The sequence below is a fragment of the Thermobia domestica genome, chromosome 5, assembly GCF_964235325.1.
Source record: "Thermobia domestica chromosome 5, izTheDome1.hap1.1, whole genome shotgun sequence".
Lineage (NCBI taxonomy): Eukaryota > Metazoa > Arthropoda > Insecta > Zygentoma > Lepismatidae > Thermobia > Thermobia domestica.
The window spans coordinates 15,683,591-15,711,329 of NC_137458.1; the positions used below are offsets into that span (position 1 = coordinate 15,683,591).

General features: G+C 36.0%; 1 protein-coding gene across 2 annotated transcripts in view; it reads right to left on the reverse strand.

The window, feature by feature from the left end:
* U2af38 (U2 small nuclear riboprotein auxiliary factor 38) overlaps positions 1–9,618 on the reverse strand; it is a 37,187-nt gene extending 27,569 nt beyond the window's left edge. The window contains exons 1-3 of one of the 2 annotated variants that reach the window (XM_081758227.1): positions 9,430–9,618; positions 5,362–5,449; positions 3,256–3,322 (exon numbers count right to left, since the gene is read on the reverse strand). In XM_081758227.1, coding sequence (XP_081614353.1) covers positions 3,256–3,322; positions 5,362–5,449; positions 9,430–9,473 — 199 coding nt within the window. In that variant the 5' untranslated portion in view covers positions 9,474–9,618. The remainder of the gene's footprint in view (positions 1–3,255; positions 3,323–5,361; positions 5,450–9,429) is intronic. The other variant, XM_081758228.1, reaches the window with a different exon arrangement.
* Between the last annotated feature and the right edge of the window lie 18,121 nt (positions 9,619–27,739).

Below are 27,739 nucleotides of genomic sequence, written 5' to 3' on the forward strand. Positions count from 1 at the left end.
TATTGATAAAATACATCGAAAATGCCGTACTTTGTGTGTGTGGGGAAGGGGGGGGGGGGTCGTACAGACACCACGAGAGGCATTTAGTGAAATAAGTATCTTTGGTATCTATCTATGTATAAATGAGTCTGAGCCAAAGTGGACTCAAATAATTCGTATCTTTATTCATTTTTCTTATTGATATGTAAATTAAGTCAGTGTATTTCTTTAATTTGGACCAATAAAAGTCGTTGTTAACTAACTTGAACTAAATTAGTTCTTCTGTACTCCGTAGTACTTTGAAATTGTTCATATGTAATTCTGTGTAATTGTTTCACTTGTGCAACTGTTTATCTTTCTGTCCTTCTGAAACGACTCTTGACAGTTATATTAAGAAGCATGTAAAGATCAGTACAACGTTTTTTTTTTTTTTTTTTTTTCAGGATTCCTTTGTGAGTGAGCCGGCAGGCGTATCGCATTTGTGGCCAATTAGTCCTGGTTCTAAGTTCAAATGGAGGACAATTTCTCTCGGATGTAACTCGAGAAGCGGTTTTTATTCCGCTTTAGGCTTATGTGACCCCTTCCAGCATAACCCGGTTGTTGCATAATAACATCAAGGCGAAACAAACTTATTACTGTCCATATATGGCATGAATATATAGAGCAAATCATTGAAACCATAAAAACCTGGTTTAAAAAAAAAAAAAAAAAATTAGGGTTTTTTTTTTTTAAATAAAAACCATGGTTTTTGCCAACCCTGTTTTATGTCCTGAAAGCTTGTGTTCAAGCAGATTTATTATATGATTTTAATAGTTTTGAACAGTTTGTGAAAGTTAAATACGCACTACTTTTTTTTTCTTAAGTCTCGGCAAAATTAATAAAATTATATAATTTGTTAACATAATATATTGATCCTTAATTACTAGTTCAACTTTAAAAATAGTGTTCTATGCAGTTTTCTTGCCTTTTGAAGGGATTTTCCGAGTTTTAGCGAGAGAGAAGTATATTACATTCTAAATGGTACATCTGGTTAACACAGAAGCTGAAAATTTTGGGGTAATTTATCTTTAAAGGATGGAGATTTTCCTTTTCGAACGGACACTGATGAAGCACATCGTCTCCCTCAGAGGACCAAGAATTTTGAAAGCAGAAGACATCAAACTATTTCGAGACTACAGTAATAGTTAGAATTGAGATTCTGCCATACAAAAGGACTTGGCTAGTGGGCTTTAGTTTTGAAAGATCTGAGTTTTCGTTTGCAATAATCATAGCAGTAATAATTACTTGTTGATCTTTTGAGTTGCGATCCGCGTATTTCGCAGAAACCGCTACGGAATGTGTCCTTAGGAAGTATACTGCATGCTTCACGGCGTTGCTACAAAAATGGGCAAGGAATGCTGCCACAATAATACCGGTTAAGCATTGCTCTTGATTATATCGCTAAAAAACATAGTAATAATATAATAATAATGATAAAAATTACTTACACTTGAGATACGTGCCCCCAAAACTAAAGCTCATGCGACCCTGCCTCCACCTACTATAAGCTATTATTCTTTACTTGAGTGAAAAACATAGGACCACTAATACATAGTAACATAAGAGCTCCTTCGTGGCTAAGCGCTTAGCATACGCGCCTTTGGCGTTGGAGACCCGGGTTCGATTCCAGGCGAGAGCTCATGTAGTTCGCATTCCACGTTTATCAGCAGGTCTACGTCTCATATACCCTCGCTGCTGAACGGGACGTTAAACTCAAAATCAAATCAACTCAACATACTAACATAATAATAAGGTCTGCATATTAAGTAGTGAGAAAATCCTGTTATCAAATAGGTAACCGACCCTATTACAGGATATATATATATATATATATATATATATATATATATATATATATATATATATATATATATATATATATATATATATATATACTAGCAGCGTTCACCCCGCTTCGCTGCGGTCACCCCGGAACGCAATAAACTTTGTTACTTAGATAATTTTTACTTTTTCGCTTTCAAATTGCAGTAAATGTTAAAATTATAGCGCCTGTCATTTATGTTAACCCGCCGAGTCACATGGTCATGCGGGTTGCATATAAATACGTTTATTTTTACCTATGATGAACTAATAACAAAGGATTTGTACGTATGGACACTTGAATGGTCAATTATCTCAAGACACTGGTAATTAAAAATTAAAGTGTTATGATAAAAACCATCTAGGGTCCAAATCCTAATAACCCCCCAAAAATGAAAGAAATTGGTTCAGCCGTATTAGCGTGATGAGTTCACAAAGGATTTGTGCGTTCTCTTTTATATATATAGATATAATACAATATTTGCTTTTATCGAAAAATTATTCACAATGAATTTTAAACATTGATAATGAAAAAATAAATCAACGTTTCCCCAGTCAGTATCCAAGCAGAATTCCATAATTTATTCCTTCACCAGTGAACACTCGGCACTATCTGGCAACGCCGCACTATTCCTGCAACGTTTAGCATAGCTCCGAGAAAGCTTAGATATCCATCTTAAGTAAATACTGTATATTTACAAAATAAAAAATATTTTTACATTATTAAATAGGTGAACGTTCCGATTTAAGAGTGAAAGGCGACAACTGACTATGTTTTCCACGACTTACTCGATGAAATTTACAAGTTTTTCATATACTTGCTCATCGATGAAGCTGATAACACACTCAATTTTCTTCTAGAGTTCTCGCACTGTTTGAAGATTTATTTGCTTAGTCCTTTGATTTCCAAAACCCCCAAAGGAAATATTCGCAAGGAATAAGGTTATTTGACCTAGATGGCCAGTCCTGATCACCAGACGTGATTCAGCTTACGAATTTCACACGCAGAAGGCAATCGTATCGTAGGAGGTATGGCAGGTAGCTCCATTTTGTTGAAAACACATACAAAACAACTTATAGCGTAAATTAAATTTAGTATTCTTTAATCGGAACACTTCCCCTTATAATGATGTAACACTATTTGCCTTTCTTTCTCAAAAAGGTATTCTTATCTTGTTAGTACAACCTTGTATCTCCCGCACTTTTTCTAAAATTTATCGTAGTAGTCAATACTGATCGATTTTATAGCTGAAATTGCAGTATAGTATTAAATTTACCTTTTGAGATTATCAACCCATCACACCATAAACCATCATAACAATTTGCACGTATCAATTTAGTCTCAAACAAAAGGAAAGGATCACAGTGTAAAGTTTGCAAAGTAACTACTGTTCTAGCAAAAGTACCCTTACTTACAATGGGAACCATCTGCGGATTTCGCCGAATTCTGTGGGTTGACATACAAGTTCTGCAATAGAACAGTCTGCAAAGAAAACAGAAACATGTACATTTAAATTTCAATATTTCGAACAATTCAAATATTAACATTCTTACCTTGTATCACGAAATAGCTCAATTTCAATTAAACGGATTCACTGTGTGATGACGCTTTTGTTGATACCTTATAAAAGTTACTAAATTGGAGACATATGTATCAAGGTTCCTGCCTCTTTGTAGTGGCCGATCTCACTTCTCAATATTGATGCACAGTTTGTCATTGTTCCGATTTGATGTTCTACCTGTGAGTAAAAGTTGGAATAAATTTCCTGACACCTTACTTCCAGTTGAAAAAACTGAAGAGAATATAAATTTAAGACGAAATCTGTTTAGCTGTCATGTCTGTTCCAATTTTCTTCTATACTTGGAATGAATCTGCATGATAGTTAATAAGAAATTCATTCTTTTACTCACAGGAAGGAATCAAATCAAAACACTGTGGCGTGCGGCACTTTCTATACAAAACCTTAGTTTGTTTCAATTCTGGATAGTACTGTTGTTACTTTTGCTATCACAAAGGCAAGACAGCTTCACAATATCTCCAGTTTCGTAGCTTTTAGAAGTCATCGACGAAGATATCAGCGCATACTCAAACAGTTTGATTGGACTTCAACTATTTCGTGTTCAAATTTTAATTATTCATTATAAATGTTAAAACATCTATCAGCGATTACTCATAATTTCCAACTTTCAGTCGTTTATAGCCCTGTCAACACATTAGTATCTGCCAAATAATAATGACCCAACAAAAGTTATCTTGTACACCTGCCATATGGGTCAAACAGTTCTCTGGTAAAGATCTTTCCAATAACCTGCAAGCGCTAGAAATGACTAGCAGACTATAAAGTTCAATCTGATTTAAAAAGAAATACAACAGTATACACAAATAATAATCCAAACTCCAAAATCGAGATAATTTGTAGAATCTGTTAACTGTAAGAGACGGGATGCTGCTTAAAATTGAATGCAAGCCACAACTGTGTGCGGATTTGTGATTCAACAGAACAAACTTTAATTATTTTTCAGTCAATTCCAGTAAAAAAATATTTTCCCGTTTGGTGTTTAAGCCTAAATCCTTGGATCTGTGAAGATAATTACAAAGCAAAATTAAGAAAGTTAAAAAAAAGAAAGAAAGAAAGAAAAGAAAAAAGTGAAAGAAAACCACTGTGACATTGCATGTCAGATCGATCACCTGCTTAACCATACCCATTTATGATTTCCATGAAGTTTGGTATAAAGAACACATACAACAAGGTTAAGTAATTCTGCCATTTGTCAGTTTTATTTTGAAAATTGTCCAAGATATTACAAATTGGTCATACGTTTTCTCTAATCGAAGTACAGCAAAAATTCTAACATACAAAAGTTAATGAATAAAGCTTTCCAGTGATACCATAAGTGCGCATACAGCACATTTCAGTTTCAAGGTCACTTACTATAACATCTGACCTTGAATATCTCAAACACGCTATCGCAGGATCCAACATACTTCTACCCATGTACCAAATATTAGCACCGCAACAACAAAGCAGTGCAGGACGGACTGAAATGACCTGCTGGAGGTATAGCACAATGACATACCATGCAATAACTATTTCTTACCTTGAAAAAGTGGCTTTATTATTTGCAATGTTTATATATTTCATAACATATCAATAATGTATCAAAAATATGCTGCTATCTGATAGCAACAGACATACTTCCATCAGTTAATAGCAATAAATCTTGAATTAGCCATTTTTAACTAATCAGAGGACGTATCATAGCCAATGGTAAAGCTACTTATGTATAGCCAATGGGTGAAAACTGCGAATACACTTTTACAGTGTTTTATTATTTCAATTCTGACCCTGTAATAGTATGTGATACAGTGCACAGTTGAAACCAATTTTATCTATTTTTAGCATGAACAGTTTTATTAACCACAATTGACTTTAAAAGTTAGTCTTTTGTTGTAATCTACTGGGTAAAAATGGACACGATGTAGGAAGAACCTAAGGGTGAAGTGATTAAAGCATCTCTCACCTGGCTGAAAGTGGGTTTGTTGTGGATTCTAGAACATCGATCTCCATGACGACAAGCACCGATCTTGAAATAGAACGAACAATTAACTCTGGAAGAAAAAAGAAAAAAAAGAGAAGAAAATTAATCGATGTAATACGTGCCTCTTTAAACTATGACATAACATTAATACTTTAAACCAATCTTTCTAAAACTATATTTAAGTGGGGACCTTTTATTGCTAGAAAGTTCTAGGTGCGACTCTACTCTTGTTCCCCTGGATTTTCTTTTTCAAATGCCATACCAGTATAGTCATACTTTTAAAAAAAAGTTCCTTAATTAGCTGCCGATACACGCATATGAGAGCTTATAGAACCATTCCAGAGGTGGTAGGCAGGTAGGTGTGTGTGGGGGGAAGGGGACTATCTCTAGGTAGCTACTGGGTGAATCTGAACCAAATTTGATAGGTTACCGTAGATAGACCTTAGTCCATGGTCTACAGAACAGAGATGGATATGGCCGAGCTCAGCCAGGGACAGGATCGGCTCACTTCAGCTTGATTTCAGCTAATAATACTAGATATAAACTATACACATATATAATTGAAGGCTATGAAAAATATTTCATAGTAATACTTAAAATTGCATACTGTATGACTGTTTCAAATTCTCAATTATAGTGTGATATGGAATTTATTTGAAAATCTAAGAAGAAAACTCTATACGTTACTGAGTTTTCATTAAATAACTACGAAGTTTGTACTGAATTTGAAAACTATAAACTATACGTGTAGAGCAAAGCTTCGATAAAATGTAGATAATAATGTAAAGTACATACAAAAAGTCAGAAGTCAGTTTGCTGTTTTTTGGTTCCCTTTCGCTTCTTCACCTGACGGTTCAATTATATAGGCAAGTTTTTACTTTGGTCATTTCATTCATTTTATTCAATTCAGTGATTTCGATCTTTTGGTTCGAACTTTGAGAGCGTATCTGTTCTTTTAGATTCACTACTGGTATCGACTCACGTGGTGACACTCTTGATGGTTGCTGCTTTTCTGTTTGAGCGAGGAAGTGAGGATATGATTTTGACGTAACGTGTTTTAAAAGTGGTCTTCTTCATGTGATCTTCCTAATGATATGACCTTATGTCCTGTGCTTCGTTCTTACAGACACATTTCGCGCGTTTTGCTTTCTGCTGTGTTAAGCTGTTTTCCTGTCACCACATATCTAATGTTCATTTTAACCCGTCAACGCCCAGTCACCTACACGTGACACTACTTTAAAGGCATCTTTCTCCTTGTACAGTACGTCGACTTCGAAACTTTTTTGTATGGTGATGCAACATATAAAGGTAAGTAGCTGGTGCTGCTGTGGTTCACTAGGACTCTGGTGGACGATTGGTGAACAAGAAGACGCCTTTAAAGTAGTGTCACCTGTACGGTACTTCTTCCCCCGCCCCATTATTTTACGATAGCCTACATTGCTGAGTTTGGTCGGAGGTTTGTTACCTTTGAAGGAACAAGGTGGCGACGGACATCTTTACACCTGGAGTATCATGCTCCTTCAATTGTGAATTTGTACACAATTTTTGACAATATTTAGTTTCTTTACAATTTTTATATATCATTACATCTTTTTTATATGCCCTGAGCCTCTCGAATTCGTCCATGTTGGAACGCGCCATTTTATACAAATCTACGTTTTCAAAAACAAAACAAATTTAGTGAAGCAGTCCACTGGGCTATAAGGCCGGGACTTTTCTTTTTATAAATCTCCGGAAAGGGAGATAACTAGAAGTATACAATTTTATGAGTTGTTCGTATTAGTTTCAGTATATATATATATATATGTACTTAATTTTAATTGGTTAGAATGGAGTTAGAAGGTTTACCCCACTTCCCCTCGTGAATATAGTTTAAAATGTGGTTCATATTTTCCATTCATTTCCTTGTGTTTTTCTAATTTGGATTTTAGGCCTTGATAATTTTTTTGTTTTCTTATTGTCTATTGTATGCGTTTTATATTAGACGAGAAATATGGTGGTTCTTGCTGTAGTTTTTTTTTTCCTGTTATTTTATAAATTACATATTTCCAATTTTGATAAATTTAGAACTGTGTTACGATGGAAAGCTATCAGCATTTGTCATAAACTATCACTATTTCAATCTAGAAACATTACAGTCTGAATAACCATAATTTCCATCAGATTCGATTAGTGAGGTACTAGTTCCCAGTGACATTTAACGAATTGGGCTTAAGTTTAGAGTTGCCTCTCAGTTTTTTTTATTAAAAAAAATAGGAAAATTTACAGGAGAAATGGGGTAAGAAATGATGATTTGGCGTTTTTATGTGATGTTTAAGTGTCAAAGTTTGGCAGTAAAGTTACGTTTAATACGAGAAAAGATATTTAGAAGTGGGTACTATTTGCAAGACGCGAAGGTTTCGATGACTAAACAGGATGGTAATCGTATAGGATGGGGAATCGGTGCGTTGAATAAATATTTCTGCATTGAGTTTTACAGAATTATATAAGAAAAATGGAGAAAATCTATTAAATTTCCATGAGAACCATGCATTACTGAATTTAAGTGATACTTGAAGCTTACATGAGAACCTGTTCCGGTCACTGTTCTAGTTTAACTAAAGTCTTACCAGGTAATCTAACCGAACCTAAACTAACCAAACCTAACAATTTTTAACGTTTTAACTGCATTTTTGTAGGTTGGAAACTGGAGGGGCAACTCTACACTTAAACCACGAATTGTACCACGTAACCAGTTCTCTATGAATCGATTCATTGAATGAAACGATCAAAGTAAAAATTTGCCTATATATAGAAACTGTTTGTATATATAGGCAAACCAAAACCTTATTGACACTAATGTTTGACCTCCAGCTACACTTTTAGTTTTATAATATTTCAAAAAGTAATTGGATATGTATTTTACTCAAAGAGAAATGATAAATACACAAATCAATCATCTACAATACCGTATGTTTAAAATTTAATTTCAAACGATTCAGCCATTTCCTCAAATTTCGTAATTACAAACTGGAAAAGAAAATTGTAAAGAAATTACCTCTTTCTCCTTTAGCAAGAGTTACTTTTGAAAAAGCTAAAACAAGTTCTAATTGCTTCTAAGTAAAAATCTGTATGCCAACTGTCAATTCCCTAACTTAACAGTGCTGGTGAGGTACTCTATTTTGCATACAATTTGAACCCATTCTGTCCCGCTTTAGCATACGAATTTCAATAAAAATGACGATATAAACCTCAATCGATCCGGGTGCTAAATATCGACAGTGAAAGTGCAAAGCCTCGTCACTCATCAAAACCCAACTCTTCAGCAGAACAAAAAAACCGTTCTGCTTTTACATTATTTTATATACGATACGAGGTTTTAAAAGTAAGTTTTTCATGTTTTTTTATTGGGTTTTCGTTTACGAGCTTTTGCACACACGTAGATTGTATGTGGGGAATTGAATGCAACCAAAATCTAAATTCCATAAAAAGTGGAGATATGAGGTTTTGCACTTTCAATATGGAATGTTAAAAAAAAAAATAAATAAATAAATAAAAAAAAAATGTACCGGTTCTGCTATTTTATCGTGAAAAAAATACACACAACGTCATTTTAATTTTTGTTATCGAAAAACTCATCTTCTGTCGTGATGTCATGCGCAGAAGTTTAAAATGGATCAGAGTTTCTCATTAAGAGGCTTTCCTGGTGCGAGGTATGAGATTAAAAAACAAGTGTGCAAATAGCATAAAACCTCTGAAAAAGAACTGCACTAGGCCTAATTCAGTTTATTTATAACTTTCCTACCATTTATTTACATGTATCATTTATTTTCTATCTCATTACAAGTAGTCTCGTTGCTGACATCCCTATTAAATATTCAACAATTAACTAATTTATTATGTCATTACACTGTTTGGATTACAATTTTACGATCATCAATCGAAATCTACATAAATTATTAACACCACAAATACTTAAATCCATAAATGCTCACCAACGTCATCGAAGACGCCATTACGAAAAGTTTTACTACCGACATGAAAATGGCGAAATAAGAAATATACACTTACTTATCTTTCTCAGTACCAAAGATAGAAGCTAAGTATTCTGCCATTCTCTAAAACCAACTGCAATGCTTGTTGCACTTTTCAGCACAATTCCATACTAATAAAAAGCACAATACCAGAAAAGTTATTGACAATCGAGCACAATACACTCTTCCAGCTTCTTCGATTTTCTCCAATGAGTGTTGCCAAACTCGACAGTTGCGCCAGATCTTACCAGATTTTTTAATAACCATTCTCAATGCTTCATTCCGCAGCGGTTTGTGTGATCGCAACGCAAACTTGACATTTGAGTGACAATAATTGCCAATGTGGTTATAACAGATTATTGCATATATATCAGTGGCTTGGATCGAAAAAGGTATTGCATTTTCTTTTGCATGATCGCAGGCATTATAGACCGTAGCAGAAAGTCATTATAAAAGACATCTTCGATATGTCCTTCCTTCCTTCCCTGCACCGCCTGACATGACCGTTTCGTATACCGTCAGAAAATCTTTACTATATTGATGTAGAAATACACTCACTGATCCGAACTATGTTTCAATTTATTCTGAAGTGAGAAGGAGAGGAATGGCGCTGGTGCATAAATATTTGTAAAGAGATAATAACAAAATATACAGTTTACAATGTTTTTGCCACTGTAATGAGCGAAAACTCTTTCATAATTGCACCTCTGGTGCTTGGGGTCCCGGATTCGATCCCAGCCCCCGCCAAGTGAACTTTGTGGTGGACAAACACCGTGCTCGTGGGTTTTCTCGGGGTACTCCCACTTTCTTCATTCCACCATTTCACTCATCTCTCATTATCACCGTCTCCTTTAGCCTAACCGGCATAACCGTGGGACGGAAAACTCAAAGATTTTCTTTCATAATTGCTGCTCTTCCCTCTTCAATGTTTGAAAAAATCGAGAGCAAAATTGCAAAATGCAACACAATGCAAAATTTTGAGTTTCTGTGATGATTGGTATAGCACCTACAATTTTTTGTTCCAGTTTTTCTGTTACGATGCGATCCATTAACTTTTGCGAAAACTGCTACGGAATGATCCTCAGTGACATCCGAGATAGCGCAGTTAGGTTTCAATTGACAATAGTGAATGCTTGAGTTAGGAGTTTTTTTTTTTTTTTTTTTTTTTAAGAACATTTCATTTCGGATATGTCCTTGGAATATTTCCAAGACATTACACAACACAGCTACACATACCCGTAGGTTTTATTTCTTTATCCAATGATGTTAACAAAGACTGATTTTAAACCCCGATGTTGAATCATTAAGATTTTGTTACTTATCTAACCAGAAAAAAACAATGAAATTTCTTGCTGAAAGCAGTTTTTGCCTGGTGTATGTGGCTTACATTTTTATCCACGGTTCTTCCATCTGATGTTATTTTCAGGGGCGCCGGAACCGTGGGGGCAAGGGGGCAGTTGCCCCTCCTGAAATTTTCAAAGGGGGTAAGATACTCGTTTTGCCCCCTCTCTTTCAGACTGTAAAAACATCACACAACACTGATTATAAGAACTAAGTTTTGCTTTTTATGGTAATGTGAAAAAAATCTCTATTCCAGATTCATCTTTCTCTTTGAAACAAGGGACCGGGCGCTTTTTCTGCCCCCATGTTAGACAGAAAGAGTTAGGAAAAAAATTGAAAATTCTCTTTATTTCCATTGGTGTACATTCTCAAAACACTGTAAATTCTTTAAAAATTGTTGTGTAAGTAATCGTAAGTCTGTAATATGAAACGAATCGTCGAGCGAGATTTTAAAGTTTAAAAAATAAAACAGTTTAAGTGAGTAACCGGACATTTAGGGTCTAAATAAATTTTCCATAAAGTTAAATTAATGTTCTTACAAGCAATATACAGAGTGCAGTAAGTTTTATAGTTAGCAGGAAAAATGTATAAAGTAGGATTAATAATTCAGAGTACATGAAAAATGCGAACTCCATTCTCGCTCCGTTCGTTTAACCCTTTCACTACCATTTTTTCTCGGAGTGAGAAAGATTAATATATGACTAAGTTGTTTTCAAACATAAGTATATATATATATATAAAAAAAACATTTTCCGCAGTTTCGTTTTTCGACGTGGCAAGAGTGGGACATATGTATCCCACTGATATTTTTACGTGGGACATATCGTCTACAGCGTCACAAATTGTCGTATCTCAGTTTTCTAAACTTTTCAGGAGAGCGATTTTTAGGTTTTCACACAACTTTGAACAGCCATAACTCAAAATCTATTTTACCGAAAGGAGAGAAAATTTCCAAGTTATAACTTAAATCATAAGAAATCAGTGTAGAAAGTTTTATGGAATTTGCCTGTAAAAACTTGTGGAAAATTTGGCGGGAAAAAGATACGACAGTTTGTGACGATGGTAATCATCTCTTGTATGAAAGATACGACGCATATTTTTTATATTGAGAACTACATTAATAGATGAACAATCGGAATATATTGCACTTTTATTGAAAAACTTTGTGTTTATTACACAAAATAATTTAACAAATGCTTCCTGAGATTCTTGAGGGTAAAACGAAATTCCTGAGAACACACAAGAAACACAATATTAAGAGCATACTAACCATAACATAAAATAATGCTATCAAGTTGTCATTGCCAGAATATAAAATCTTGCAAAGTAATTTGCAAATTGCATGCTTTGATATTGTACTTGAGAAGGATGGCTAATGTGGTAAGTTTCTGTAAAATTGAACATGTTCAGTGTTTCGAATGATCGGGGTTGAGCCCGGACACAATGATAACGAGTCCTCGTAGGCGTGGGAGACCCGAGTTCGATTCCCGGCGGGAGCTCATGTGGTTTGGATTCCACGTTAATCAGTAGGTCCACGTCTCATATAGCCTCGCTGCTGAAAGGGACGTTAAAATCAATCAATCAAAACAAGTCCTCGTACTTCTCTGGAGCGATAATTTTTGACAAGTCTGCAAATTAGGAACTTCTATCTGGTAGATTCAATCTGCGTTCTTTTGAAGGAAATAGTTATATAAGTGTCCTCAAAATGACTTGTCTTAAACTGAATGCAGTTTGGATAGTCTTTGTTCACTTTCACTTCGCGCATTTCCATCCAATTGATTGGATCTCCATTTTCGTCATGTCTAACTGACAGAATACAAAGACATTGAGGCAGAGATCTAGTCTCATACATCGCTTCTGTCAACATAATGAACGGTATATGGGTTCTTTTTCCTTGCCAGTTTAACAATCGGTTCAAGTTGTGAGGGTACAAAATTACTGCCACAGTGCTTAATAGATGTGCTTAGAGCACTGTGGACTGAATCTCTCTCATTTTATCCATGCCTAGATTCAAAGATTCGGAGAGAAATTTCTCTGATGTTCTTACGTGTTTGCACGGCATACCCCATCATAGCAACCAACCTGAACTCCTACTAGGTCCATCCTGTATTTCTCTAACTCATTCGTTACGGATTTTAACGCGAGTCCCTGTAAAGAATTCTAATATTCCATGTTTCAAATCTCATGTCCATTTTCTTTTGCTGATGTCGTGCCAAGTTATCAGTCTTGGTCCGAAACTTCTGTGATTGTTTCTGAAAAAGTGTCTTTTTTTCTATTGCAGGATGAGTTTGTTCGGCTCACCCAAACCCCCAAGCTGGAAGGCCACTCCTTGTCTGCCCGCGACTGCTTATTCAGTATCTTCGCAGCCAACCTCTATATCTAATGGCCTTCTCCTCGATCCACAACCTGGGGCCGCGGTGGCTCAGTGGTAGAGCGTTCACTTCTGGTTCATGTGGTCGCGGGTTCCAAACCTGCTCCCGCCAAGTGAACTTTGTGGTGGACAAACAGCGTGTGCGTGGGTTTCCTCAGGGTTCTCCCGTTTTCTCCCACTTTCATCATTCCATCATTTCATTCATTTCTCATAATCACCGTCTCCTTTAGCCTAACCGGCATAAGCGTGAAACGTAAAACTCAAAAATGTCATGTCATGTCGATCCGCAACCTGAGGACGCCCCATGTCATGTAAATATATATGTATACAGCCCCGCATTGATCAAGTATAACATTCTAGCTTATAAGTTTATTTGCTTCGGCTGTTCCGAGCTTAAGATATAAGTAAAAATACATTAGGAACTAAGTCTACCTGATGGATAACAATAAGAAATGATATAAAAAGAAATTAGTTTATCAGTATGGGACTGTATACCTACTTTTGGGCCACTTTGTATATATAAACAAATTGCTTTGTAGTGTTGCCACGAGACGAGACTTTAGGCGGTCTCGTCTCGTCTCGTGCAAAGCATGTCCCGTCTCGTGTCTCGTCTCGAGAGGTTCTGTCCCGTCCCGTCTCGTCTCTTTTGTCTCGTTTTGTCTCGTCTTGTCTCGTAAAAATATAGCAGCATAGCATGGGAACGAATGTAAAATGTAGCAGGCTGTACCATGCTAATCAAGACACAACTAACAAGGGAAGAGAGGGAGATTATATATCGAAGTGGAAGATGGTTTATATACCAATCGAAAGCACTAATGACGCCTATTACAAAACTGTAATAAAAATTTTCCGAATGCATATACTGTGCGAGCTATATGAATATACAGGGTGTCCAGAAAATCCATTTCCACCCCTTGAAATCGCAAACGATGAGACAATGCCAAAACTGGAAAACACGTTTTTGATCATTATAAAAGTACAATGTATCAGAGCAAACATTGTTGTCCCAGAGCCACCCGCAGAGTCCGAGGCGGGATCCAACTCAACAATTACAAAAGGTAAGGGGGTGAATTACTATATCGTTCGAAACTTCTTGGGAAATGAAAGAAGACGAACAAGTCCCAAGTCTCTAAAATTACCCTGTGCAAAATGGCGGCCGGTCAAACTGTCAGCAAAAACGTCATTGTAGAGTCTATGGCCACCCTCCAAAGAAAGAAAAAAAACTGAAACGGTAAGACAGATGTCAAAAAAGAAAAAGATGTGTGCCATCTTTTCAAAAGTACAATGATTGAAAGTAAAAATGTTTGTCCCAGGGTCCTCCACAAGGTTCCAGACGGGGTCCTACTCAAAATTTTCAAATGGCAAATATGGTCAAATAAAGCTGTTGAGAAATAAAAGAACGCGGAACAAGTCTCGATCCTCTAAAATTACCCTGTGTAAAATGGCGGCCGGTCAAAATGTACATCTTCATTTCGATTTTCTGAGCACGTTCACTTTCCATTTTGCAATCGGCAATTGTTTTCATTCTGAGACATTTGTACGCCTTTATTCTTCCTGGCGCAAGGAATTCTTTCGTTTGAATCATTTTATAATTGATAAACCAGATAACGAGCATAAGTACCACTGTTTTGCAGTCATAAACATAAATAAGTAGAGGTAAGAGTCTTTACTTCTGATGGCTCCAACCTCTACTTATTTATGTTCGTGGAAGTACATTATATGTTAACTAGTCAGTTCTATACTCAAAGATGTCAAATGTTGTTGTTTCTTTTCTTTATGTCTTAATTTGCTTTTATTTTATTATTTTTTTCTTTATTTAGATATTATTGGGCTCAAAGAGCAGAATCTCACAGTAGGGGCATTTCCTTTCTTTCCGTTGAGTACAACAATTAAAGTGAAAATAAACTAAAACCCGGTTACAGAAAGAACAACTAAAATGCAAGATGTTTGCACAGTATTATCGTTGAGCGTCCATACTTTACAATGACGTTTTTGCTGACAGTTTGACCGGCCGCCATTTTGCACAAGGTAATTTTAGAGTATTGAGACTTGTTCCGTCTTCTTTCATTTCCCAAGAAGTTTCGAACGATATGCTACTTGATCCCCTTACCTTTTGTAATATTTGAATTGGACCCCGCCCAGTACACTGCGGGTGGCCTTGTGACAAGAATTTTTGCTTTGATACGTTGTACTTTTAAAATGATCAAACACGTTCCAGTTTTGGCATCTGTCTTTTCGTTTGCGATTTCAAGGGGTGGTAACGGATTATCTGGACACTCTATATATCCATATAACTCGCATAGTATATGCATTCGGAAAATTTTTATTACAGTTTTGTAATAGGCGTCATTAGTGCTTCCCATTGCTATATAAACCATCTTCCACTTCGATATATAATCTCCCTCTCTTCCCTTGTAAGTTACAAGTATTACCCAGAACACAAGACAAGAAATGTCACGGTAGCTACACCGTGAAGCCTTCACCTCTGGTGTATGTGGTAGTCGGTTCGATCTCGGTTAGTGCCATGGGAGCTTTGTGGTGGACAAACATTGAATGTGTGTGGGGACCGCGGTGGCTCAGTGAAAGAGCGTTCATCTCTGGTGCTTGGGGTCTCGGGTTCGATCCCAGCCCTGCCAAGTGAACTTTGTGGTGGACAAACACCGTGTGCGTGGGTTTTCTCGGGGTTCTCCCGTTTCCTCCCACTTTTTTCATTCCACCATTTCATTCATTACTCATCATCACTGTCTTCTTTAGCCTAACCGGCATAACCGTGGGACGTAAAACTCAAAGATTTCATTTCATTTCATTTTTCGAATGTGTGTGTTTTCTCGAAGTTGTCTAGTATCCTACCACTTTCTTCATTCCACTAATTTTCCCATCATCATCCATTCGGCCAAAGTTGCCTAAAGGTCTTAAAAATAAATTCAAATAAGCTCACAAGGCAAGGACAAATAGTTTACAAGATAATATATCTCTGCTGTTAGTTGTCTGAGGCTTCTCGACCCTGGCTTCTTTTTTTTTACGTTCTAAAACATTGAAATTTGTTTCACCAGTTTCAATACACGAATATACAGTAAATTGCTCATAGGTACGTCGAAGATGAAGACACTAATGTTAAATAATGTTTACACGACAAGCAAAGTTCGATGTAAAGGTGTCATCATCCCCGACACTATCGTATACTATCAGCTCACTTGCTTTATAGTGTCTGTATATATATATATATATATATATATATATATATATATATATATATATATATCGAGAGAGAGAGAAAGAGAGAGAGAGAGAGAGAGAGAGAAAGAGAGAGATGGAAAGATCCAGCCTTTAGGTTTCACAGTGTTAACCCATAACAATCCAAAAACTACTTTCAATTTTAGCATATTTAGATTTGTTGCAATTATTATTATTATTATTATTATTTTTTAAAAAAAGCTCGGAACCAAATAATTTTATTCAGTAATGGAAAGTATTTGATTGAAATTTTATATGTTAGTGCACACTAAGCTCTACTTAAAGTGCCATAGTAATGGGAGCTGAACGACACATCGGACGAAAGAATGCTTGGGGCCACTCTTCACCTCCATGGTTCAAATCTGTTCCCATAACCGCGGGGTGTGTGCTACTATGTGGCTTGCCCCGTTTGTGTAACAAAATCATGACAGTACACCCAGATTAGCTAATGACTAAAAAAAAAAAGTTGATTTTTGGGTGGCCATTTTGGATTAAAGTTCCTTATATTGTCGGGATCTATTCGGAATCATACAACGTACATCTTTATACCAAGCCGAGCGGTCTGCGGCGATAGACCAATCGGCTTGAAGGCCCCGGGTTGAGTCCCGGAAGGATCATGTGTATGGATTTTAACAACATTTGTTACTGTGTCAGGGGGGGGGGGGAATCGTACGGGATAAAAGGATTTCTGTCTGAAAAAAATGGAGAGAATATCCTCCCCAGGATACTTTCATGGGAGTAAGGAATTAGTAAAAATATAGGATATACATTTTATAGCAGGTTTAAAAATATGGTTTGGGTATCCTATTTCTTTTCTGTTAATTATGTTCTTCAATGTTCGAATTTTGATCATTCTCATGATATTTTCTGCTTTCAACGGAGTTCCATGAATATTATACCAAATGTTCTTTACACTTATCAAGTTCGAGAGGTTTTATGCGCCTGTAAGAAACAATTTCTGAAGATAATTCAGGTAATAATAAATATTATTCACTAGGAAAGGGAAGTATTCCCCTCCTTTCAACACGGAAGCAGAGGGCAATTTCGCACTCTGGTCAGATCAAACATTTCCGCCTAACAAAACGAAGGTCCCCCTGTAAAACTTCTTTACCTAAAGTATTACTATTAGTATCATAAATTTGCTGAAAGCAAACAATTTGAAGGGTTCGTCGATAATATCTTTGCTTCTTTTGTCGTCCGCCCGCCTTCCAAACGAAGAGGTGAATTTTACAACATGACTGCTGTATAATAAGCGAGCGATGGTAAAAGTGTGTTTTTATGTGTGTGTGTATGTGTGTGTGTGTGTGAGTGAGAGACAGAGAGAGAGGAAGAGAGAGAGAGAGAGAGAAAATTTTAGTTACAAGATGACATACTTCAATTGCCGTTTTCGGTTCATATAGCAAAAAGAATACCTCCACCAGAGAATAAAGACAAGTGTAGACCTTACCCAGTTTTCAAATTGAATAGATGGTGGTGGTAGTTCGGTTTCTTGACCTTGTAAAAATCTTCCCTGTCTTTGATTTTGTTTGTCATCATTCCAGCCAGAAATAAAAAAAACGAGAATTCCTCAGTTTACAGCAAGGGGAATTGGGGACAAGACATTAAGGATGATATTCCTGGAAGCTCATGTATCACGATTGTTTCATTCAATAGACAGAGGCCACTTTTCTATGAAGGCTTTTCAACATGTTTTCTCACAAAGGGGATTTTCCTTTTGCAATCTATATGACCACTGGCAATTTCAAACTTGGCCATTCCCGCCAGCGTTTTTATTTTCGAGACACGAGACGAGACGAGACATTTCACGAGACGTCCCGTCTCGTCTCGTTTTCGAGACGGGACAAGTAGTCTGTCTCGTCTCGTGTCTCGTCTAAGTGGGTTCGTCTCGTCTCGTGGCAACACTATTGCTTTGAATATAGGCGTATCTGTCCAGTTGCGAAAGATCTGTTGCTCACAAACTGTCGTAACTCAAGATACGACTGTTTGTGAAAATGGTTTATATGCTTCATCTTAAGATATGACACAGTGACGTCATCACCACCGTCAAAACAACGCATATTACAGATGTAACGTTTTGGGAAATTGTAGAAGTCAGTGTTTGCAACTACATAGTAAAATATCTCAATTTTCGATTTTTTTTAGATACGATACGACACTTTGTGACGCTGTCGATGATATGTCTTAGTGGTAGAGACATGAATGATCATCTTCTATTTTCATTTATAATACCGTATATTGTCAAAAAAAAAAAAACAATTGTGTCGTATATATGATTAAAAATATTTTACATTTAGGCATCCTTTTCCAAATGACAGAACATGCAACCACTGCTTTATTACTAGCACATTGTTCCTCACTTTCATTGTTCACGTTCACTTCCATTACTGTCTATTTTATAATGTTCATAAGCAATTCTGTGAACCATTAGCAGGCTTCTCTTTACTAGTGGAACATCGATTCATAGCAATAACATGCGATAAATTACCACTGGTCCTCTGAGAATGTATCGTGAGACACATATGTCCCAGTGGTAGTGAAAGGATTAAGATATGAGTGCAGAAACAGAACACCTGTTTCAGCTCTTCTTTCAGATCAAGTTCGTAAACAAGAATAAGGAAGACAGTCACTGCTTATAATAACTAGTAGTCTTAGATATTTAGCTCGTAGTGGTCAAACAATCAATGGACATTTGCATAGTACGGGTAATTTGATGTCGCTCCTGGATGAAAGAAAAATGGATGTGCCTGTTCTCAATCAATGGATTAATCGACGGGATAACTGGCTTAGTGCTGATTGAAAGAATGAAATTTTAAAGACTCCCGGATATGCAATATAGAGAGACTTGGTAGCAGAAGTTAAAGAGTCTCCATTTTATGCAATCATAGCCGACTCCACGACTGATATTTTTAAAAAAGAATAGTTGTCTTTGTGTGCGCCGTATTGACTCTGATTCATCAAACCCAACAAAGTATTTATGGAAATGATCACCCTACATGGTACAAACAGAATTCACGATCAAAGATATTCTAACGAAACTTAACCTGAATGCAGAAAATATACGCCATAATGTGTCATTATGGTGCAGCTATTATGTCAGGACGAGTGAATGGTGTACAGAAGATAATTTCGACTCAACATTCGAAAGCTGTATACATTCATTGCAATAATCATGCATTAGATCTTCCATTGCAGGAAGTAGCACGAAAATGCGAATATTTGTGTGACGTACGGGCCATACTGAAAGACGTTTGAAACATCAACCTGGATTCTGCAAAACGATAGACAACATATGCCGACATTGTTCTTGAACCCTGTAAAACTATCAACGAAACTAATCCTAAACATTTGCTGCTTCTTTGTCCTACTCGCTGGTGTGTTAGGCGAAAATCTCTAATCAGATTGTAATCTACTACAAACGAATTCAAATCACGTTGGAAAAGAATCATCAGCAATACAAGTGGTCCAAATGATGATCAAAAAGTAATTCTAAAAGGGTATTTGAAAAGAATGAACAAATTCGCAATTATATTTTTTCTGTATACGTGCTTTTGTACCTTGCGGACAACTGGCGAAAGTGCTTTAAAATTCTGAAGCTTCTGCTTCTGGAGCTAAAAGAGCAGCAGCAATTCTATCTAGAGGATACTCTGAGAAACCTACGAACGGACAGTGCATTTGAAAACATCTATAAGGAAGATGCAGACAGACTACACTAAAATTGCCCACTTCATCAACATCAAACAGAACCAATTAGGTTGGAGCAGACTGATAATCCTTCTATAGCACCTACCCTACAACCTGTATCAGATCTTCCAAAATGTACTTCGAAATCATTGACTATTTGTTGAATGAAGTGTAGCGTCGTTTCAATCAGCCAGGCCTCAAAAAACTCATAAAACTCTAGAAGATACTTTGTGAATGAGCTATATGTGCTTGTCGGCCTCTCTCAAGAGATTATTTGAAGCAGGAATTGGAAGTTTATGCGTCGGATTTTAACCTGGATAGATTATGAGCTCAGCTCAGGCTGCTTCCACCTACCTTGATGACGACTGAGTCACTGACGTCCACCAGAATATTAAAAACTATTAGTGCTGAAACCAACTGTTCGCAGCCTTCTCGACCAAGTTGTTCATCTAGGGACTTCCGTTCTCATTATGCCAGCTTCTTGAGCATTTGCGAAAGATCATTCAGCTATTTGTGTCGTCTACAGACATATTTGAGGACGTCCATGACGCAGAGATTGGCAAAGATTGGCTCATCTGCTCTTGTTGCATATGGAAAACGACCAGACTTAGATTTAAACACCATTGCAAAGAGAATTCATATCAAAGACAAGCGAAAGAAAAGATACTTTTGGTCAATTTTGAAAAGAAATAAATGCAGAATTACGTAAGTGAAAATGTTATGCGTTATATAATCAATTATTTAAATTACAAAATAGCACTTAAAATTCAATATAAACTTGAATTATTCCTTATTAATTGTGTCGTACTTTATTAGTGTAAAGTGAAGTGAATGTAATGAAATTAGGAAGATAGGTGAATGTAATAACAAACTGAATATACTGAAGTAAGTGTAGTAAAAAATACAAATAACTCTGGATAATTAGTGTAATTGAATTTTCTATATAAATTTTATGAAGTCTTTAGTGAAAATTCCATTTTTCCATTTATGGCACAAAGTCAAGTAGGTAGAAAAAAATATATTTTCTTATTTTTCACTTGATTATGTAGCCTGTTTTATAATGTTCAAGTTACTTTCTACTACAAAGTACTACAAAGTTTGTAGTTCTAAATAACAATTTCTAATATTACAGTGTACTGCAACACTAGAACTGGATTTTTTAAAATAAAATTTTAATTTCCTCGTTTCCAAGTGATTTAAGTAGCTTTAAGATTCTTTAATAGTGTCCATGTGACCACGTCCAATACAGTTAAAAAAATATGTACCATACAACAAAATACTTTGGGTTGTGTAATATTTACCTGTACCTTGGGCAGAAAGTACTCATACTTATGCACTGTGCTTAGTAGAATGTTCATTTCATATTAACAAAAGAAGAATGTTTTTAATATATATGTAAGTGATTATTATGGGATAGTTGATGATATGAACATGTTTTATGGTTACCTAGTCAGTGAGTTTGTGTACTTAACAGTTTTAAGAAAAGGATATTATAAGTTATATCAAATAATAAACCAGTTTAACATCGTTTATAGACGTTGTCAGTTTTATTAAAAAGGTGAGATTAATGATATTTAAGTATCGCAACTAATATTTTTATGACAAAGAATTATTACCACTTCGGATTTTTATCCCAGCAAACGAACCAGGTTTACGACTATCTTTTGATAAGTCGTTATAAAAATTTGGTGCCCAGACTCGGGACTTTGTAAATTCAATTCCCGAAGAAGAGTAAGGCTGAATTTACTTTCATATTACAGTTAATGAATACCTTAGGACCTGCCTTATTTGCGTTAACACTTCACTCTATTGTCAGAAATATCAATACGGAGTTAAACATTTGGTACCTCGACGATGGGACTATAGCTGGTGACAAAGAAGATGTCCTCGAAGCTTTGTCAAAGATTCGTACTCAATCTCGTGACATTGGATTACAGCTCAATTTCTGCAAATGTGAAGTCGGTTTCTTAGGAGTCTCAAACGAACAGGCTAACACCCTTTACTCCCTTTTCAACGAAGTTGCATCTGGAATTCAACTTATATCATCCGACAGAGCCTCTCTTTTAGGTGCAGCGCTACACACTGATACTCGACGCATTTTGTTATTGGACAAGATATCTAAATTAGATCTCTTCTTCACTCGCTTATCTAAGATATCTACCCACTCAGCTTTTTATCTCCTACGGGCCTCATTAGCCATTCCTAGATTGTTATATTTCCTTCGTAGTTCTCCATCCTGGCATGAGACAGATCTTTTGGAACAATATGATGAATCCATCCGACATGGCCTAGAATCTCTTCTAAACTGCTCTCTCACAGATAACTCATGGCTACAAGCATCTCTCCCTGTGGATCACGGAGGTCTAGGAATTCGTCGAGCCCTTGACTTGGCTACTCCATCTTTCCTTTCATCCATGTATAGCTCCATGCCTTTGATCACTTCTCTCCTTCGCCAGGATATTCATCAGGATTCAGAAGCTGAGATAAATGATTGTATCTCCCAGTGGATATCGTGCGGCGGACAGGATCTACCTGATTTCGATAAGAGAAGTTTTCAAATTTCATGGGACGCTCCTCTTATAGACTCCAGATTATCTTCTATTCTTCAGTCCTCCACCAATCCTGAAGATAAGGCACGTCTTCTTGCTACTTCTTCCCCTGAAGCAGGTGCCTGGTTACAAGCTATCCCATCTTCATCCCTAGGGCTGCATCTTCCCGACGAAAGTTTTCGAGTCGCTTGTGCGTTACGTTTGGGAGCAGATGTCTGTGAACAACACCAATGCCCTGCTTGCGGAAGTTTAGTGGATAAGAAAGGTATACATGGCCTATCATGTGTTCACAGTGCTGGCAGATACTCTCGACACTCCACTGTTAACGATCTCATTATGAGAGCCCTCATCTCCTCTGGAACGCCTTCCGTGAGAGAGCCAATAGGATGTAGTCGCTCTGATGGCAAGAGACCTGACGGAATGTCTTTGGTGCCTTGGAAAAGAGGGAAGGCTTTAATATGGGATTTCACTTGTACTGATACCCTAGCCCCCTCTAATCTTCCTTCATCTTCCACAAAAGCTGGGACGGTTGCAACTCGCAGAGAATATGAAAAGAGACGAAAATATAACAACCTCTTGGACAAATACCACTTCGTCACCATAGCCATTGAAACTTGTGGGTCCTGGGGTCAGGAAGGTCTAAACTTCATTAAGGAAGTTGGACACCGCATAACTATTAACACAGAAGACACCCGAGCCTCATCCTATCTTATTCAAAGAATAAGTATGGCTGTGCAAAGAGGGAACGTAGCCGCGATACTAGGAACTCTCCCTCCGGGAAAAGCTTTGGATGAAATTTTCCTTTTGTAATCAATCTCCTCTCACCAAACTCCTTGTGGCATTCACTTCGAAAGTTTTCAATTTTGGACAGAATATTTTATGTTACAGAAATAGCTACATTCCTCATCAAATAATAAATATATTTGATTGTTAAATTTTAAATGTAAAATAACTAGGCAAAAATCGCTTTATTTGTGATTAACAATTTATAATATATGGAGCATGTGCAATTAAAATTGTAAGTAAGATTATATTTATTAACCGAGTTAAAAAAAAAAAAAGTTAATGAATACGAACTTAACAATATTGCGAAGTGGTAAAGTAATCATAAGAAAAATGGACAACGAAACAATGCAGCAGGAATCAAATACTAGTGACAGCGATGAGACTAGTGTAACACCAGGATTGGCATCGGAAAATATCTTGTTAGCTTTACAGCGACAAATAATGCAGATGTCTACCGAGATAAAGCAGACCATGGAACAGAAATTCAACGAATCTAACAAGACCATGGAACAGAAATTCAACGAATCTAACAAGACCATGGAACAGAAGTTCAATGAAGCTAACAAGCAAAATGAAGAATTAAAGCAGACCATGGAACAGAAATTCAATGAATCTAACAAGACCATGGAACATAAGATAGAACTGAAGTTTGACGAAGCTAACAAGCTATATGAAGAATTAAGTAGACGGATAGAACAGAAATCCGACGAAACGAAACAGACAATTATCCAGGTGGTGAACGACATTTCCTCACAGTTCGAGGAAAAGTTAAAAAGGATATCCGATGATTGTCAAGAAAAGCACAATCAACAAAACCAAGAAATTAGTGCTGTAAAAAAAGATTTAGAAGTAATAGAATCATCCATTAAACAGCAAAAGATCCAGGTCAGCAACAACTCTAATAACATACGTGTAAATACACAGTTGTTAGCTACTATTCAGGAAGAGATTAGAACGTTACAGGCTAAAGACAACATTTTCCGTAATAACTTGGGTAGTGATCGCTTTGAGTTGCCCCACTCACCAGAGATGAACTCGCCTTCGCCCGGATCTGATGAGGATATTATACTAGAAGAAAGTTGTCCAAAGAGCACTGATGAGCGAAACATAGATGGTGTTATGACACAGCACGTCACGGATAGGAACAATCACTCAACAAGAACAAGGAATGAGAAAAAGAAGGTAAAATTAAGTGTTAAAATGAGTGAAATTAGAGCTATGAGCAAATTCAGTGGTAAGTGTAATGAGAATGCTACTTCTTTCTTAGAGAAATTCCAAGACGAATGTAATATAATGTCTATCGATCGATCACAATATATGAAATTAATACCCCATGTATTACTCCCACCTTGTTCCTTATGGTTTAAAGCAATACGTGATCACATTAGTACCTATGAGGAATTCAAAGCGGCATTGATCGCAAATTATGAAAATGACTTTTTGCTGGCAAATAGAGATGCCACCCTTAGAAATCAACACTTCAATCCTCGATTGCACAAATCTCTTGTAGAGTTTGTTGTAAATGTCTACAACGACTTAAAGGTCGTTAATCCTTTGCAATCGGAATCGAGAATAATAGCATCGATTCGAAATTTGCTTCCATTTAAACTGCAACAGATCTTATTTTCCACACAGTGTATGAGTTTCAGCCATTTATTGATGCTTGTCCAATGCTACGAAACTCAATACCATGCCATGAACCCACAATCAGGAATGGGTAAAAATAAGAATAATTCAGATCATTTGGTGCCTGTTCGGAATTTAAATATTCGGAGTGTGAATAATACCGGACCTAACCTAAGCCGAGTATACTCTAGCAATCCAAATGAGCAAAATAGACAAGGTTATGTGGGGAATCCGCTTAACCTAACTAATCATGGTAATTATGATGTCAGATCACTCAACAACAGTAGATATAAAAATAATCGAAGTACTGAGCGAAATTCCAGAAATGCAGCGAACTACGTGGATAGACGTAATTGGAGATCAAGAGATGGGACTTCATACCAAAGTCAGAATCACGATGAAAGACATGTACGACACAATGTAGAACCTAATCATGATAGCGCAGTACAGTGTACTTTATTAGAACCGTATGCAAGTTCGAATGTAACCTGATTACCGTTACTGAAATTAGGTTAAATTCATGTTAGTTGTAGATTCTTGTAAATTTTCATTTTAAGTTTATGTGTTAATATCAATAATGAAAACGATTCTTAAAATTACTTGAAATGCTTAAATAGAGTTTTAGGTAGACTGGAAAATTAATTTTCAAATGATTTTTTTTTCTTCCTTGTTAATATGAAGAATTATAATTCGATTTATAATTAATTAAAAGCAAAGATTAATTATATTAGATTGATTTGTGTTGAAAACTTAATTATCAAAGATTATGTTAAAAAGAAGCTCTATTCTATAAAATCAATTATCCAACGACTACCTTGAAAGAAATTATTCTTTATTATAACATCTTAGTGCTACTATGTATACCTTTAAATGCAACATCTGACTTATTTGTTATTTAATGCGCCCGTAAGGATTAATATTATTTGTAACCCACGTTTGTCCTTTACATTTTTTTCGAAATCGCACCCGTCGACGATTAATTAAATAAGCGACGATATTTTAATAAGGAAATATATTAATAATATAGTGGATAATAATAAAATAAATATAATTAATGTAATTAAAGATAAATATTGATAAAATGAAAGAATTGTTATGAATGTATTTATATATATATGTATATGTGAAATATAATGAATAGATATACAAGGTGCGATCAAAATATGATGGACATATCTAATATAAGAACACTAATGTAAACGGACCAGTGGTTCTTGAAGATAAAAGCCAAGCCTACTCATGACTTTTATGTTCAGTCCCTTTGTCGAGCGACATTTTTATACAACAAAATACTTTGGGTTGTGTAATATTTACCTGTACCTTGGGCAGAAAGTACTCATACTTATGCACTGTGCTTAGTAGAATGTTCATTTCATATTAACAAAAGAAGAATGTTTTTAATATATATGTAAGTGATTATTATGGGATAGTTGATGATATGAACATGTTTTATGGTTACCTAGTCAGTGAGTTTGTGTACTTAACAGTTTTAAGAAAAGGATATTATAAGTTATATCAAATAATAAACCAGTTTAACATCGTTTATAGACGTTGTCAGTTTTATTAAAAAGGTGAGATTAATGATATTTAAGTATCGCAACTAATATTTTTATGACAAAGAATTATTACCACTTCGGATTTTTATCCCAGCAAACGAACCAGGTTTACGACTATCTTTTGATAAGTCGTTATAACCAGTAAATAAAATGGTAAAAAATTGTACTTACAAATAGTCATTGTGAGCAGTATAAATTTTACAATTTCATACGTTTTTAATTCTGATTTCAGTGGTTGAAAATTTCTGCACCAGACCAAAATCCAGCACAAAACTGACACAGGATTAATTAGTTTAAAGATGTAAACTAAGATGCCTCCCATAGATAGAAATTTCACTCTCACTAAACTGTTTACAGCTTCATTATATTATTATTATTATTATTATTATTATTATTATTATTATTATTATTATTATTATTATTATTATTATTATTATTATAAACCAATCAAATCAAATTATTGTTACATTACAAACATATATTCGTATTATCTTACCTATGTTACACTCCCGTATCTATTTTCAAGACAGCAGTTTGCCCCCTCCAGCTGAAAAATACTTTCGACGCCACTGGTTATTTTCCTTCCAAAGTAGGTAAAGGAGTTCACACTCTCAAGTCGGTCTTCTCGCAACCTACAATTAGTCGTTGTGTCATATCTGCTCACTGTCAGTAACTTTGTTTTCCTTCTATTCAGTTTCATATTACAACCAGAGCTGAGAGTAGCCTACATATCAGAAAGTGTAGCTTCAATTTGCTCGCTGTTCTCTGCAAGCGCAGCTATGTCATCAACAAAAACGAACCATGTCAATCCGCTGTTTAGGATAGTATTATGGTTCGATTACTGTGTGTCCCTGTTCGGGATAAGCCCATTTATGAGAGGTTTAGAGTTCGTTTCCTGTGGGCTACCGTTTGCGTAAACAGATTTAATAGTATCTGGTTTGAGCCCTGAATGTCCTTGTACTGATTCATGAAAAAAAACAGACTCTTGGACTAAATGATACCAATTCACATGTAAACAACCAACTGAGAACAAAACTGGTGAAACTCGGTATTCGAAATATGGATTTTTGGTATATACCCTGTTCGTGATTATTCCCTGCTTCCACCTGAGCTGAATCAGCTGATCGTTCCATTTGTAGTTACCCAGTATACGGTCAGTGTTCAGGGAACGTTAGGTGCGACATGTATTTCTTTTCCATGTAT